At 43.1% G+C, this 17,990-nt stretch overlaps 1 protein-coding gene across 1 annotated transcript in view; it reads left to right on the top strand.

Annotated features, from left to right (window-relative positions):
- Positions 1-17,990, top strand: part of SHTN1 (shootin 1) — a 90,326-nt gene that overhangs the window by 14,597 nt on the left and 57,739 nt on the right. Inside the window, exons 2-4 of the mRNA XM_054729016.1 lie at positions 791-843; positions 10,214-10,274; positions 17,339-17,433. Coding sequence (XP_054584991.1) covers positions 791-843; positions 10,214-10,274; positions 17,339-17,433 — 209 coding nt within the window. The remainder of the gene's footprint in view (positions 1-790; positions 844-10,213; positions 10,275-17,338; positions 17,434-17,990) is intronic.

Here is a 17,990-nt window from a genome sequence, read left to right as displayed (position 1 = left end):
GTGCAAGAGGCAGCAGGTCGATGTTTCTCATTCATGTTTCTTATCTTTCTCTCCCTTCCTCTATCTCTAAAAATCAATAAAAACATACTTTAAAAAATAAAAATGGTGCTTTGACTAAAAGATGAGTGTGGGGGATTCAGAGTACTTTATTTTTCTGGCAATAGAGGGTTATAAGTTGAAAACTGCTGTTTTTCTCCTCCATACAGTTGGAAATATTTCTAAGTAATTCACACGTTTTTTTCCAACCCAGTGAAATGAATCTGGCTGGTGTGTGGGGCCGGGGGCAGGAGGATCTTGCAGGGCCTGAAAGCGGTTGTTCTGAGCTGACTGCTCAGAGCAGGAACTGTGTCGCTCTGAGGATGCTAAAGCAGATGTGTGACAGGGCGTGGGACGTGGGAGCCGACTTTATTTTCTGGCGGCTGATTAAAAAACAAACCTGATTACAGCACCACAAACTAATGGTGCTGGAAGGAACGTCAGGGAACACCCACCTGCCAGGACCAAGTCTGGGTATCAGAGAGAAGTGACTTGTCATAGGTCACTTAATGGCTCACAGGTCTGTCTCCCTGATGACCTGGGGAGAACCGGAATTCGGCTTGGTGGGCTCTCCTCTGCTACGGTCTCTTTTCCTTCCTTACTCTTAGAAGCAGAAGCCCTTCTGTGGCCTCTTCTGCACCCCACCTAGTAAATAGACAAGAGCGGGTAGCTGGGGGGTCCCAGGGTTTCCTACAGTAAACTTTTGGCAGGTTATCTAACGTTGCTTTCCTTTTTTTTTTCTTTTTTCTTTTAGCAATAGGCGAATATGAAGACCTCAGAGCAGAGAACCAGAAAACAAAGGAGAAGGTTTGTACTTTACCCTTTCTCTCCTCTCTTCCATGTGTAAAAAGCCTAGATGGCATGGTGCATTGTTCTGCCACCAATTTCAGTTAAATGCGAATGAGAGTGGGTTGTTTTTTTCTTTTTTTTTCTTTTCTCCTGCATGTGTGGTTCAAGCTTATATCAACTCCAGGCTCCAGATGGTGAAGAATAGCAGGCATGCCACAGTGGGCGCTGCTCTGGGGGATTAACTACACAGCTAAATGCAGCCAGGCATTAGGCCAAGCAGCTCGAGCCCCCGAGAATTGTGCTTTCCCCCCAACAGTCAGATTTGGGATTCTGGCGATGGAATGGAAGGCCTGACACATAGCACTTTCGGGGTTTAGACATGCTAGATTCTGGAGGGAACTGTTTGGAATGAATCATGGGTGGTTAGCCCAAATGCCTCCATAAACTTTTCGTCTGCTTAACTTCCTCTAAGGATGTAAATAATATCCCGGAAGTTGGAAAAGACCCAAGGTGAAGATGGGGAAGCCTGGTGATGGTTTTCAGGGACCCTGGAAGTTTTATTTTGAAACTGTTAAATAATTGAACTCACATTTACAAACGTCTTGCCATTTTGACTCTGAACGTGTTTAATGAAAATTCGTGTGTGTGTGTGTGTGTGTGTGTGTGTGTATTCCCTGTAAATTTAGGGAGGGGACAAATGGAAGGGAAAGCTGATTTTTAAAAAAGTAGAAGGACTGAATAGAAAATGGAAAGTAGGAGAGAACAGAACCGCCCGTTACTGTTTGTAGACATGAATGAAATTTACTTTTCCTTGGATGTCTCCTCCATGGATGTTCCCGGCTCCAAGACCAGGTGGAAGGGTTAATTCAGGAGAACTCTTTGACTTAACCAAGTGTCTTCAGAGGATGGAAAAGGAAGGACCTAGAAGAAAATGACTAGCGTAAGAGGAAGAATAAACTTCTTGTTGTCTCTTCTTCTTTAATTCTTGCTTCCTTGTAACCCTAGCATTGCCCTAAAAATAGATGTTCTGTAAACTCCTGTGTTGGTGGTGGTGATGGTTGTTGAACTGAGAGCCACTTTCTGCAGTGAGGGTTTAAGTGAACCAACTGTTATGCGAGTGGAATCACAGGTAAAATGCATTTGGTAAAAGAAAGCTTATAAATGATCTTAGCCCATCAACTGTTTACACGTTTCTCTACACAGAGAATGGCCTAATACTTTTGTCACATCCGTATGCATTATTGACCTGCTTCTGCTCTAATTCTTTAAAAATAACTATTAACGGAAATGGGAAGAAAGGAAGTGAAAGCAACGTGGAATGCTGTGTGCTGGGGTAGAACAAAATAGAGTGGTTTTAAGTTCGCCGCACTCTGTTTATCTTCTGTTAAAAGACTAGCAGGCTTATTACTGAAGATTTCCCCCCAAAAGGGGGGCTGTATTACAAAAGGAGGGCAACATATAATAAAAGCCTTTTCTGCAGCATAGAATGAGTCAAAGCAGCTGTAGTTCCGGGCGTGGTAAACGGAGAACACCATTTTCTCTGGCCACGCACTTTCTCGTGCCTGGCTGCGTGATCTTTGTCTCCTCCGCATCAGTAGGTGTGTGTGGCCATTCTTGCCTCACGCCCCCACCCAGAGTTCCGTGAAATCAATCAAGGACGGGAATCTAAAGTAAGACTCCACTTGCCGTAGTTAATGTGAGGTGGGAAAATTTTGCACGAATGGAAGGGACCCAAAAAATAAATGGCAAGTTATTTCTCCCTCCCACATGTCCACGTTAAGTCTGCCTATCTTTGTTGCCAGATCATTAACCTTATCCGTGGGAAGAGACAGTGGGTGTGATTCTTTTGGGTTACACACACACACACACACACACACACACACATATTTTTAAGAGAGTGAAAGGGAGGGGAAGAGACAGAGAGAGAAACATTGATGTGAGAGAGACACATCAATTGGTTGCCTCCCGCATGCACCTCACCAGGGTCAGGTATCAAGCCTGCAATTGAGGTATGTGCCTCTGACTGGAATTGAACCCGGGACTCTTCAGTCCACAGGCCAGTGCTCTATCCACTGAGCCAAACTGGCTAGGGCGGGTAAGATCTTTTTAGGCCTTGTTTGGAATCTCCTCTATTGAGATGAGTGGTAGGACATGAGTCTCCTTATAAGGCTGTGTTTATTACTAAGTCACCAAGGGGTCACGTACTCTCCTTTATCTCCCTTATCTGATGCGTCAAACAGCCCTGGGCCAGCTCCACTTCAGGGAGAACAGGACCTCAGGGTCCAACAGGCTCTAGACTCAAACACGGGTCTTCAAACCACCACTGCTCTCTTTGAAGCAGGTGAACGGACGGGAGCTAACTAACTTTCCCACAAAGGGCTCGGTCTTATTCACAATTCTTTATTGTTAGCTCGTGAACTTTCCACACATGATCAGACTCAGTACTTTCCTGGATCCTTTGTCTATCCGTTTGTATCTAGAAACTGAAAGTTGAGTATCTGATCAATCTATGCCAGCAAAATCCACGTGTGTGGGTGTGTGCCTACAGCTTCCGACATACTGCATTCCTGACATTCCTGCGTTCCAAGGATAAGAGTCGGAGATTTGGGAGGGTGGGCCAAAGTTGTCATGATCTTTTTCTTTTTCTTTTTTTATTTTTATATTTTTATTAAATATATTTTATTTTATTTTATTTTTTTTTACAGAGGGGAGAGGGATAGAGAGTTAGAAACATCGATGAGAGAGAAACATCGATCAGCTGCCTCCTGCACACACCCTATTGGGGATGTGCCCGCAACCAAGGTACATGCCCTTGACCGGAATCGAACCTGAGACCCTTCAGTCTGCAGGCTGATGCTCTATCCACTGAGCCAAACCGGTTTTGGCTGCAGTTTTCCCTTTTTAAGAAGAATTTAATGACGCTCATTTGGTGGTTTTTATCCATGTCTTTGGAGGTGGGATCAGAATCTTTGTGAGTTGATAAGGAAAGCTTTTTGAAGGGAAAAGTTTTTGTTGAATGGCTTCCGAGTACGGGGGTAACAAAATGCCCACGCAAGTCCCAGCCTTGCGTAAAAACCACTCTACTGAGGGGCACAGGCAAGTTGACAAATAACTGGAACAAACTGCGATGATAGCAGTGAATACCTAGGGTTTGGGCGTGGATGGGAAAAGGACAAGAACACAGGTTCCTACTCAGTGCCATGTGACAGACTCTTCGCCGCTTATAATGCGTGGCTTAAATGCCACTTACTGTTTTTAAAGTCTCTAATTCTCTTAGGAGCAGAATTAATTGTTTGCTTCTTTGTAATAAAACATCTGAGTATTTCTTATGCACTTATCACATTTGATCAACACAAGTTCATTATTATCAAAATATCTCGGGTATACGTAGTATGAGTTGGATTAAAATGTGAAAACTTCAGTTTTTTGTTGTTTTTCTAACATCAAAATAAGTGGAAATTTTCGAAAGGGTGCTACTTTCTGTTATTCCCCCCCCCCCCCACCCAGTTTCTAAAGAACGTTATCAACAGCATGTTAAAAAGCAAGAAAGCCTATCATATTGAAGTCAGCAACCCTTCCAAAACTGTTTTTTGGGGGGGGGTATGGGAAAATAGAGGACTAGTTATTTTGGAATCAACCACATGAAATGTTTTACTTTGCCTGTGAAGCAATCTCCATATTCAAATGTTCGTCATGCTTCTACAATGGAAGGGCATTCTCTAATGACTCACTCAGGATCCTTGTCATAACTGTTTGGGGGTTTTCCTCCATGGGGGCGGCAAAGGCTCCTGAGCGATGAGTGGACTCGCTTTCAGCTGTCTGAGGCTGGAGGGGGTGTGCGTGGAGCGGGCATATAAAGAAGGAAATCTGTGTAGCAGAAGAATGCCTTCAAACAGTACGTATCTGTGTTGAATATTAGGAACTGAGATGGAGTTTTGAAATGAATGCATGTTTAAGTGGCCGATTAGACGTCGTTTGGCTGGGCCACTGTCACCATGCATCGGGCCCTTCTGTCAGCTCGCCAGGAACACGGCATCAAAAGGGACGGAGGCAAGACCCTGCCCGAGATTTGCGTTTCGAGCAGCAAGGAAGACGATACTGTTTGCATCTTTGCTTGGTTGTCTGTTGTCAAAGTTTCTTCCTGTCGTGTAAATTTCAGAGGCGAAGGTCCCAAAGTGTTTTATTTAAAAAAAATAAAATCAATCAAGGAGCCACTTTTCAAGAGCAAGATATGCACCCATTATGCTAACTGTTCATGCATAATACATCCACATCCATGCAGTTTCTTTAGAGCCGAGTGGCAAGTGGTTGTGCCAGAGAGAAAGTAATTACTTAGCAGTTTGAAAGTGAAAACGAGTCTCTTATTAACAGCCATCTATCCAGAAACAAAGAGCGGGGGTCTCCGGGCGGATGACATGCGCCCCCCTCGGACACACAATACCTAGAATGTGGAGAATGCGCCTAAGACAGCTCTCGGGGCAGCCACCACGTTATTGCCTCTGGAAATTGGAGGGAAAAACGTTGAATTGGAAGAAAGAACACCAGCAAGAGAGAGAGAGACTGAAAGGAATCCCATCCCAGTGGGAACGGTTGAACTGATTGTGTTCTTTGAGGATAAGGGCAGTCGAGTTCTGGCCAGACTTCCCCAGGTGGAACCGTAGGATGGTCCATGATTATTGAAAAGGACTTGATGGTCCTCTGAGGCCATCGCCCAAGATTCTAAAACAGGTACATGTGCACAGTTCCAATGCTTTTAGATGTTGTAACCGGACCTAAAGAGAGTGGGCTTCCAGAAAAATGAGTAAGAATGGGGTGGGTCGCGACCTCTTTGCACTGAGGGGGACAGCCTCTGCTGAATGTTCTCATGATAGGAAGTGTTCTTATAAACTGCTTGTTCCATTGTTGATCTTCCTTGGTAGATGCTATGTTTTGTGGGAGCACGTTGTCTATTATGTTTCCCACTGTATTCCACCCCCCCCCCCCCCCCCCGTGCTTACACAGTGCCTGACTTGTGTGGGTGCCACAGACGTAATTTGCTCAATGCTTGAGGAAGGAGGTAGGGTGGCGTTCATGGATGATAGTCCATATGTGCTTGGAAGTCTAAGTCAGCCAACGGGAAGGTACTTACCCGCGTATAGCGTGTCCGCCCTGTTGGTGTCATGTGTGTGCACTTCTTGGGCCCCAACGTGGCCTTTCTCTCGGCTGGAACCCGCCACTGCACCTGTGCGGCACAGAGCTAAACTTGAGCATTGATGTTAGGAGAAGTTAGACACCAATCTGAACCCTGGGGCTTTTCTTGCACAGAATAGTCACGCAGGGAAATGTAAAGGTGTCTTCATGTCTACAAAATTACCGGCACTTCTGTTGAGCCCTGGCAAGCAGGCCTGTGGTACAGACAGTGTGCTGGACGATGCGCGTGGGAGAAAGGTCGGAGCTGCTCATTCCGGTGGGAGGGGCGGGGCAGTGCTCAGTGGACAGACTCCTCTGAAAACCAGTCGGCCACGGCGCCAGAAAGCTGGTCTCGTTTCAGAAGCCAGGGAGCTGCCTGCGTGAGGCTGGAGGAGGAGATCTGCAATCCTCTCCATGTTCGAAGCTGCTGCCAGGGCTTCTAATACGAAGGGCTTGCAGGACCGGCAAGGCCAACCTCTGGTCCAGTCACCGCTGCGGAAAGGGCTGGAACAGGCATAACGTTACCCGGTTTGCTCAAAGCAGCCGGAGCTGGTGCTGCTGGTCCCCCCCCCCCCAGCCCTGGGCTGCAGGGAATCACGGGACACCGCAATTAAGCGACGTGGGCCCACGAACATCTGTTGCTATTGCAGAGTCTTCATGAGCAATTCTCAGACAAAAAAGAAGCCATTTCTACAAATGGTGCAGCTGCAGGAGCAGGGTAGGGGCAGGGGCAGGGTGGGTGAGGGGTTCCGGTGGGGCATGAAGATGAAACGTTCGTCCCCCAAAGGCCCCCAACCCTTGCTGGCTTCTCTCTGTGGGGAGCATGAGAGCAAGGTTACAAGGTGTTTTTGTGGGTTCACCTGAAATGACGAAGTAAGTGGGTGTTTGGATTTCTGCTGAGTGAATGGGCCTGTCGCTCCTAGTGTGTTCAGCTCTGGGTGAGAATAAGCTGCATTTGCAGCATATGTAGATCCCTCCCCCTCCCCCCCCCCGCCCCCGGCACACCCCCCTTTCAGTAATCATAGCAGATGGTGAATTCTGTGGCTGCCAGTTCTGTCCTAATGTGGTTGGAGAAAATAGAAAGCCAGGCCACATGAAGACCCCTGAGAGAACACAGCTGGGGTTGGGGGACAGTTTCCGAATCTGCCGGTGGAGACCCTGGGGTTCGGGCACAGGCGCGGTACCTCGCTAGACTATAGACACGGGTCACTCGCAGGTCGGAATACGACTGTGGGGTTGAGACCTGTTACTAAGCAAAGCCGTCTCCCTGCACCTTATGAGCAGAGAGCATGGGCATAAAGCCTTCCTTGTGGGGCATTGGTATAAGCCTACCTAGAGTTGCCATGTGTTGCTAAGGACCAGTAAATGGTAGCTGCATTGGTGCTTTGTGTATGATGTCAGTTGGTGACTTTTTAAAAATATATATTTTTATTGATTTCAGAGAGGAAGGGAGAAGGAGTGAGAGAAACATCAGTGATGAGAGAGAATCACTGATTGGCTGCCTCCTGCACGCCCCCTCTTGGGGATCGAGCCCACAACCCAGGTATGTGCCCTGACTGGGAATCGAACCGTGACCTCCTGGTTCATAGGTCAACACTCAACCCATGAGCTGGGCAGTGTTTAGAATTTTAAACATAAACAGACACACACACACACACACACACACACACACACAAAACAACAACAACAACAACAATAAATGTAGTAAATTTGTTAGGTTGGAACTAGAAACTACATTAGACAAATTTTTATTTTCACAAGAAAACCTAATGAAAGGTAGTGCCCCCTTGTCTGTGGTTTCACTTTCTTAGGTTTCAGTTACCCACGGTCAGCCAAGGTCTGAGAATAGTAAATGGGAAAGTTCATAAATAAACGGTTCGTAAGTTCTAAATTGTGTGCCATTCTGAGTGGGACAATCAACTCTTCCGATGTCCCGCTCCATCCCATCTGGGAGTGAGTCATCCCTTTGTCCGGCGTATCCATGCTGGGCGTGCTACCCACACGTGAGTTGCTTAGTGGCCCTCTCATTTATCAGATCGGTTATCAGAGATTTTGAGAGATTGAGAAAGAGAGAGGGTAGGGGAAGATACACCACATTAATATAACTTTTACTATATATATAGTTATAATTATAATTGTTCCATTTTATTATTAGTTATTATTGTTAATCTCTTACTGTGCCTAATTTATTAATTCAACTTTCTCATAGGTATCTATGTATAGGAAAAAACATAGTATATATAGGGTACGCTACTATCCGCAGTTTGAGGCATCTATTGGAGGGTCTTGGTATGTGTCCCCCACGGATAAGGGGGGACCACTGTATGCCTTCTCCTTTAAGATAAGGATGTAGTAAACAGCTTTGCTAATTTAGCGCTCTGTACTTGTTTCGTGTACTCTAGTCAGAGTGGATTTACCCAGTGGGTTTTTTTTAAGTTTGTGTTCTTGAGAGACTAAAGAGGAAAACGGAATTGTTTGCTTCTCAACTTTATTTTTATTTTAAAAATATTTTAAAAGCACCGTAAAGGGCAGAGAATAACACAACAGATATGCAAATACAGAATTAAATTATTTTTTTGAAATTAAAAAATAAAGAATGTCGCTGATAAAATTTTTGAATAGCGCCTCTGTTGCCCAACCAGAGTCTCCTTCCCCTCCCTATCTTTTCATAAATTTTGTCTGTCGATTTTATGTTTTTGTATTTTTATATATGCCATATGTATCATGAAATATATACACTGAGTGGCCAGATTATTATGATCTCTGAACGCATAATAATCTGGCCACTCAGTGTGTGTGTGTGTGTGTGTGTGTGTGTGTGTGTGTATTAGAGGCCTGGTGCATGAATTCATGCATGGGTGGGGTCCAGCCAGCCTGGCCAGGGGGAGGGGACATGGGCGGTTGGCCGGCCTGCCTGCTGGTTGAACTCCTGGTCGGGGGGACAATTTGCATATAAGCCTTTTATTACATAGGATATACACTGAATGGCCAGATTATTACGCATTCAGAGATCATAATAATCTGGCCACTCAGTGTATATACATACATATATATGTATATATGCACACAGTGTAAAAATACCAAGTGTTTGTGTGTTAAGATATCATTTGGTATATATTCCACAATTCCTTTTACTCAACATTATGGCTTTTGATGTTTACCTATGTTGATACACAGAGCTCTAGATCATTCATCTTCACTGTGTATTTCACAGTGTATTATATGAGTATACCATGATTTATTGTTGTTATAAATGCTCGGCATGTTTGTATATATCATCTTGCACACGTTACTAGAGATTCCATGAATAGAATCCTGGAGTAGAACTGCTGAGTCATACATAGGGTGTGCGTACTTTCAGTTTAGTTTATTTCCAAAGTAGTTGTGCCTGGTGACACTCCCACTAGCAGTATGTGAGTTTCCAGCTCCTGGCATTAGACTTTTTCAGTTTCTGCCAGTCTGTTAGCTGAGAATATCTCACGATTTTCATTTGGGTTTTTCACATTATCAGTGGCATCATTATTTTTTTGCCATAGAAATTTGAAATATCTAAAGGCATGAAATCCCAATATACACTGACTGAGTGGCCAGATTATTATGATCTCTGAACGCATAAAAACCTGGCCACTCAGTGTGTGTGTGTGTGTGGGGGGGGGGTGTCCCCTAGATTTGCAAAATACCTACTTAAGAGGCACAACTATTCTCTTAAAGAATGAATGTATGTCCGCTTAAGGATGTTAAATTGGTCTGCTACTCGGGTGATCAGGAGCAATAAGGTGAGTCATTATCTAGAACAGTGATGGGCAACCTTTTGAGTTTGGTGTGTCAAACTTCGCCAAAAAACTGAGCATAACTCGGGTAGTGTGTCCCTTTGAGGAAAAAACACTATTTCGTGATATTTATAGTTTAAATAACATAACTGTTTCATCCTCGGCATGTGGCCGCCTCAGCGGCCGCGTGTCATCAGAAATGGCACTGACACGCGTGTCAGAGGTTCGCCATCACTGATCTAGAGGGTCCGAGAAAGTAGGCCAGATACCAGGTACAAACATCAGGCTGGTTGAGCAGTTCAAATACTGTGAGACCATTCATGCTTTTAAAGAGGTTTTTAATTTTTGTTTTTTTTCCCCACAAAATTGCTATTGTTTATAAGTTTGCTCTTTCTTGTCTTTCCAGACTCATGATCCAAATTCACTCTTACCGTCTTTTCTCATTTCAGTGTGACAAAATCAGGCAAGAACGAGATGAAGCTGTTAGAAAACTGGAGGAATTTGAGAAAAGTACGTAAGCATTTCAGTGGCGTTGTTACCACACACAGAGCTGTGTTTGGGGGTTACGTGGGTAGACATGTCCCCTATGTTTGGTTACTGATGCCTTGGGCAGCCAAGAAAGCAAGAATTGTCTTTCCATTTGCCCCCTTGATGCCCTGGCATTGCTGTGATTCTTAAAGAAATGGAACGAATATTAATATTTTATGAGTGTGTTATCATAAAAGACAGTTTGTGCTTATTATAAAAAATGTTACTGCGTGCGCAGAACAGTTAAAGGAGAACAAAAATTCCTTGTCATCTAGACTTCTTGAGAAAAGCCAGTGTTAGTATTTTGCAGTCTCTCTTTCCTGGCCTTTTATCTGTGTAATATGTGTCTCTACCAGGAATATGGTCATACTTTGCCTTTAGCTTTGCAGCTTGCTTGCTTGCTTCGGTCAACAGTATATTAGGGTCATCTCTGCACACCAGTAGAAATGTATCATTAGTTTTCATTGTTGCCCTTAGTGTTCTGTTATATGATAGGACCATCATTTATTTAAATGTTCCTTCCGTGGTAGATGGATTATATCTGGTATTTAGCTGTTATAAATAATGCCGTGACAAGTATTCTTATACACACATCTTTACACGATTAGTTCCTTAGGGTATAAAGGAGCAATCCTAGATTCACAGAACGTACACATTTTTAAGAGTCTGAATGTTAGAAATGGGCCTCTCCCCGAGGAAGGCTCTGTTCCCACGGAAGTTGTAATACTTATTGCTAAGTGTTTGCTATGTTAATTTTTATGGGATATAGATGTGTTCCAGTCCTTTATCCCCTAAGAGAAAACATATGTGAGGACACTCCGGAGGATCACAAGGGAATGTGTCATGGGAACAGGGCCAGACGTGAGCAGGGCACGTGACCCCGTGTCACCCCTGGAAGCAGGGCCTTCCTGCACTGCTCTGCAGATGCTGCATCCGCCGGGCCCTCGATTATAGCACCTCGTTCACTTGGCAGCTTACCTGAGAAAACACTGTATTCTCGTTGAAGGTAAAACGGCTAGAAAAGGGCAGCGTGGCAGTTACATTGCAATAGCCAGTTTATTGCAGGAGTCTGCTGGAGCGAAGGAAACCCACGGGGAATGGTTGACGTTCCCTGCCTTTGGAGGCCAGTATGCTGTGACAGACATAACTCCTGTGTGTGAATGTACGAATTACAGTTGCGTGGGGTTTTCTCTCGCCTCCCCCCATGCAGGAGGAACGAGATGTCCTTACACTTGTGCTGATAACCCAGTCACATCCGGATTGTGCCATTGGCCTTGTGACCAGTTAAGGTGCTGCATTAAATAGGGACCGTAGATGGGCGTACTGTGTGCAATGGGAAGTTCTAGTGGGACTTTCTTAGTGGGGACCAAGAAAGCTTTAAATATTTTTTAGAAAATTGAGTCTGAAGTTCATTACTAAAGAAAAAAAAGATTTAATTTTATTTTTATTGAGTTTTTACAGAGAGAGGAAGGGAGAGGGGAAACATCGATCGGCTGCCTTCTGCGTGCCCCCACCAGGGATCGAGCCTGCAACCCAGGCATGTGCCCTGACCAGGAATCAAACCGGCAACCTCTTGGTGCATGGGTCGATGCTCAACCACTGAGCCACACTGGCCGGGCTGAATGTTTTGTTTTTTGTTTTGTTTTGTTTTTTTAAATTGTGTCTATGGTTCATGACTTTTGAACACGGGGTAGAATTTTATTTTATTTATTATTTATTTATTTAAAATATATTTTATTGATTTTTTTACAGAGAGGAGGGGAGAGGGATAGAGAGTTAGAAACATTGATGAGAGAGAAACATTGATCAGCCACCTCCTGCACACCCCCTACTGGGAATGTGCCCGCAACCAAGGTACATGCCCTTGACCAGAATCGAACCTGGGACCCTTCAGTCCGCAGGCCGATGCTCTATCCACTGAGCCACACCGGTTAGGGCCGGGGTAGAATTTTATATTTGGAGGGCCGTGAGGCAGTTATCACCAGTGAAAAGCACCATTCGGTGTGAGTCCGTGTAGCCCTGAGCAGTAGCTGCATTAGTACAGTTGGGGTAAGTGACCCTGTTTGCTAGGCTGTTCAGGACGAAATGAGATAATCCACGTGCAAAGGGCTGAGCGCAGTGCCTGGCTCTCTAGTCAGGGCTCCACGCGTGTTAGTTGCTGCTACGCCCGTCCCACTCTCTGCGCCATCCAGTGCGTGGCTGCCCTTCAGAATGGAGCTCACGTCAGTCATTTGCCTTCCGTGATTTAGTTTCTGGACACGTCTGGTCTCCCCATTTGCAAGGGTCTTCCGGGGCCGAGTGGAAATTGGCCTCCCTGTAATGTTTACCTACCAGGCCTAGTTCCTGAAGTAGAGGAAGAGCAGCAGACTGAGGCTCAGAAAAAGCTTTGTTAGGCCGGGGAGGGGGAGGGGAAGGGGGAGGCTCTACTCTCCCTGGCTTAGCCTGCTTCTCCCAGCTGGTTTGGGCCATACAGGGGTAGGCAAAAGTAGGTTTACAGCTGTTCGTATGGAAAATGACATGCAGGTCATGATCATTACAATAGCTTTATTAACTCAAAAGAATGTTCTTTGCAACTATATTCCTACTATTGCCCACCCTCATTTCCATGCCATTCTTGGCCTTCCACCAGCTCTTCCTGTGCATTTTTCCTGTATTTCTGCACGACAATACCACTACATAGCTAAGCCGAGTTTCCTAGAAAGACAGGTTCCTGTGAAAGTAGGAGTAAAGACAGCCGTTTCGTGAACTCAGGCCACCACCGTAGACCCTTTGCCCAGGTGTAGGGCACACCAGTGTTCCCATACCGGGCGGTTTCCATGGCTGTTTTCTTACTACAATGAAAACCTTCCCACGTAATCCGATGTTGCAGACGGACTTCCGGTACATTCACCACGCACACCTCAGAGACATCCTGGCGACTAAATATTGTTGAGAGGTGGCTGGATGGAGAGGTGCTTAGCTCAGGAAGCAGCCTCCTTGGTGGTGTCACCTTTAAATATGACAAATTAGAAGGGAACATGGAAAATCGGAGTCACCTGGAAATAGGTTTGGTTGGGTTTTAGCAATTGGACCTCTGTCCTTTGGGATTTGTTACTTCACTTCTCTGGGCCTCAGTGCTCTCAGATATAAAATTGCTGTGAAAATACCTACCTCCCAGGGTGGTCATGAGGATTTATGAGAGAATCCATGTAAAGGGTTAGCACAAGGCTGGATACAGAGTTGGTTCAATAAATGGTGATGGTGGTTGTTTCCTAAGCCATTCTCCATGGCAGAGAACATTTCTGTAAAAGGGTGTTCACAGGTGAACTTAGGCCTGACATATTTTCCCAGTCCTAGAAACACGTACAAACATGATAACCTGCCTTGAATATAGCAGTGCGCTAAGTGCAAGAGAATCAGACAGGAGCGAAACAAAAATCTCTGCTCTAATGCTCACAGTTAGTAAAAGACAAACACAAGTTTTTAAAAGACCCAGTTCCCCTACACCAGTGGTCGGCAAACTCATTAGTCAACAGAGCCAAATATCAACAGTACAATGATTGAAATTTCTTTTGAGAGCCAAATTTTTTAAACTTAAACTATATAGGTAGGTACATTGTTATTAACTTAATTAGGGTACTCCTAAGCTGGCCTTTGCTAAAAAACCAAGGGGCCAAAGAGCCGCATGTGGCTCGTGAGCTGCAGTTTGCCGACCACTGCCCTACACTGTCATGTATTCTGTAATGCCAAGTGTGCAGGCGTGTTTTGGGGTCATGGAAGAGGAGAGACAAACTTTGCTAATTCAACTCAACTTGATAGAAGCAATAAATGATGTATTTTTAGGTCACACTTCAGAGTTCTCAGAGTCATTCAAAAAACTTTTATTATGGAAAATTTCAAGCTTATACAAAAGTGAGAAAATAGTATCATGAACCACCATGTACCCAACATGTTATCAACTCATGGCCAATCTTCTTTCTTCTGTACATCCACTCACCCACACTCATTTTCCTCAGATTATTTTGAAACTAAGTCTAGTCATCATATTATTTTATCTGTAAATATTTCAGTAAGCATTTCCAAAATACTAGGATTTTTAAAACATAGTTGCACTAATAGGGTCATTTTATTTTAAAGCTCATTCTTTTTGTTTTTTTAAGCCTTCATGTCATTCAAATTATAGGTGGTTTAGGTGCAGTGGTCATGGATTGTCGATATTGTGAGACAAGCCTGAATTTAGGATCATAGGCAAATCATTAAATGAACAATTAAAGGGTTTTAAAACGTTTATCCTCTGAAAGGTGCAAACACATTTGTATATTAAAAAAAGTGTTTGTGTCATGTGACGTGACTTGTGGTTTTGGAAATAGGGTCATACTTCTTAAAGGTATAAATGCTCTTTGAAATATTTTCATCCCTTTTGAATTTAGGAAATTGCTAAGAAGGGTTCTCTGATACCCTTCTGGGATAATTTTTTAGACTAAAAATTAAAGCACATTTTTTTATTTGTGCTGTTCCCTCTTAAAGGAAGAAGTAAAAACCCTACATGATGGAGTATTCCATAGCAGAATTGGAGAAAATGTGGGCTAGTTCTACCTCGCTAAGTTTATCAAGTTAAATTACAGGGAAGCTTTTTACAAAATGTTTAGAAAATACGTGTTGTTATTTCTTTTTTGCTAGGCCTAAACCTTATGACTGTGGAATAATTTTTCTTACTCTTCCCAGGAGCAAGAATGTTACTGAATAAAAAGCCAAATTCCTATGAAACATGCAGAGTGTTTATGTTTTTGTTATGATAGTGGAAATACCAGATTGTGGCAGAAGATGTCAAGTAGTTAAGGCTAAAAATTCAAAGTAATATTTGATGTTGTAAAAAAAAATTGTATAGGTTTCTTTTCTCTTTCCTCTACATTTTTTGAAGAACCTACCTTGTAAATATAGTGATAAAGTGCCAGGAATATTAGGATTTTAAGGAAATAATAGAGCCCATTATTTAAACTACAATATAAAAGGCAATTATATTGATGAAGAGCTACATGGGCTTTGTGTGTGTGAATAAACTTGGTCTGTGTTCAGCTTCTATTTGTTCTTCTGGCATAAACACATATTGTGTGTGATTCCAGTTTAATGGGGACCCGTTTGTATGCCAAGCAGCTGCATTTTAGGACCTATTGCGTGATTTCATAGCTCTCTGAAAATTGGTTCTATTCAGAACAAGAGATAGAAGAGGAGGAGGGGGTGGTGTGGAGGGGGGAGTGGGGGGGGGGAAGCTTCAACACACAATCATTTCTTTTCAATTGGAGCCAGAAAGGTTGATGACAACATGACCATTGTGTTATAATGATAAGACCACTAAGGCATCTGTACCTCTCATCAAGGCTTTCACACAACAGCAGATACAATTTAATTCACTGCTCTGTCAGCAGTGCTGATACCATTATGCCGTCTGTCTCCACAGTTATAATCACTGTCGCCGGAGAAATGCAGTTGAAATGATCTTGAGCAGTCAAAGAAACTCTCAATTAAGGCTGCCACTTCCAATGTGTCAGATTGTGTCTTATGCACTCGGTACAATTTTCACTTCCAATCCTGTTTATTTACAATGTCTACCAGTAATTACGCTTAACGTGTCATTTAGTGAGGGGGCCCCTGCCATGCCGATTGTTGGGTGCTGCTGTACCATGGAGTGGGAGTTTCTCGAAGTCAATGCCATCAGCAGCTTTTAGGCCCTGATGGGATGCAGTAGTAATGTTGATAATGCAAGTATCGTGCTCATCAAGTCATAATTAGATGCCACTCAAATGTGCCACTTGTAATAACAGTGTTGATTCATGTTTTTCTCGCTGACTGCAACTACTAATTAGTTAAGTGGTTTTTGGTTGGCCTGCATTTGCCGCAGATTATTATTACCCCGGAAAAAAATGTCAAGGTTAGAGATGTTTCTGGCCATTTAGTGCTGCTTTATGAATTTGAATATTAACATAATAAGAACTTTGGACAGACTTAGGGAGTAATACATTTTTTTTTTAATTCGGAGAGAGAAATTTTTCCCCCCTGAGTTTAATCATAATTACAGGTTAATGAAGCTTAAATGAAGCAAAAGTAATCTCTCTTCGTGTTACGTGGGCCCAGTGCTTTACGCCTAACTTTGTTGGGTTTCACGTTTGGGTATCCTTCATTTTTCTTTTGTTAAGCCAAACAGACGTCAGTAAGTTTACATGTCTGTGTAGTTAAGTAAGTTTGAGATTCTGAGCATTTTCTTTTAACTAGAAATAATGGGTGAAAGGAATTGGCATTATTCTTACTTGTTCTTCAAAGTATAATTCAAGTTCTAGGTTACTTTGTACCTTTAAATCTCAAAGTATATAAACCAGCTACCAAAAAAATATCTGAAAAGGACTATTTTTCAAGCAGTGGTAAAATAACAAGTGAAATTTATTTTTCTTAGTCTTTCTGACAGTCTGGGATGCAACTCATTAGCATCTGTTTTCATCATTATGTAGTACAAAAAATCTTATTGCTATATACTTCTCTGCCCTGGAGTTTATGAAATAATAGTGAATCCCACTGGGTCACTAATAAAGACTGTAGCAAAACTCACCTTCGCTAAACTGCCACATTATTATTACAGGTATGGGATCAACTCAAGATGTAAGTTTTAAAAATTTCTCTTTAGCTAATTTTCCTTATTAGGTCCAATTGTATATCCCGCTAAGAAAAAGAAATCATGTTTGTCACTATTTATGTGTGAAAGGACCTTTTGCATAAATTAGCGGTTACATATACAGCTACAGAGAAAATAGACACTTAAAAAAAATGATCCTAGTTGTCTTAAAATGTGTCTGTAGCAATAAAAGTTCTTTGTTGGTTCTTTTTTTCTTTCTGCATTCAAATATCAGCTCCGATTTTAACCAGGGCAGCATCTTAAACACTTTCCTCACTCACCATCCCTAAAGGACTGGCCAGCGAAAGAATTGAAGTATTCTTAATCATGGGGCAAGATGCGTGGGCTTCTGGAATCGCTGACTAATCTCTGAATGCTGAGACTTTTTTTCCCTCATTCCCAGTTTCTCACATGGTTATAGAGGAAGTTAATTTTATGCAGAACCATCTTGAAATAGAGAAGACGTGCCGAGAAAGCGCTGAGGCCTTGGCAACAAAGGTGAGACTTCTAATGAAAGAAACGCGACCTGAGCCTTTACATTTCTGCTTGCTTTTCTACACAGTGGCTTCTGTGTTTTGATTGTTGTTGTTGTTGTTGTTTTTTCTTTTTCAGTTTTTCAGTCTGTCATCTCCACTGTTCATGAGGAAGGTGTTGTAAGGTCTCAGAATCTTGGAATATGATTATGTAAATAGCTGTCTTCATTACCTTTCCCCCCCTTCACCTTCTTCTAAAGTATTTCTTTTCATGTGACTGAAATTCTACACACCTATGTATCTATCTAATTTGTATGCATTAACAGTATGCTTGCTAGAGGTATTTGCTGAGGTTCTTTTACTGGAAAAGGGGCGTGTGTGTGTGTGTGTGTGTGTGTGTGTGTGTGTGTGTGTATTTCAGCGTTTGTGCTTTTTTGCTTATGAAAAGTAGTCCCAGAGTAATCTGTTGAACTGGACTTTCCGAATGTCTATGCATTCGTTTAAAATGCTCACCAAATTTCAGACTAAGCTGGTGTGGCATAAAAGAGCAGTGCGTGTTTCGTGTTGGAACCAGATGAAAAA

This window comes from Eptesicus fuscus, chromosome 17, assembly GCF_027574615.1.
Source record: "Eptesicus fuscus isolate TK198812 chromosome 17, DD_ASM_mEF_20220401, whole genome shotgun sequence".
NCBI lineage: Eukaryota > Metazoa > Chordata > Mammalia > Chiroptera > Vespertilionidae > Eptesicus > Eptesicus fuscus.
This window is presented reverse-complemented; position numbering and strand designations above follow the sequence as displayed.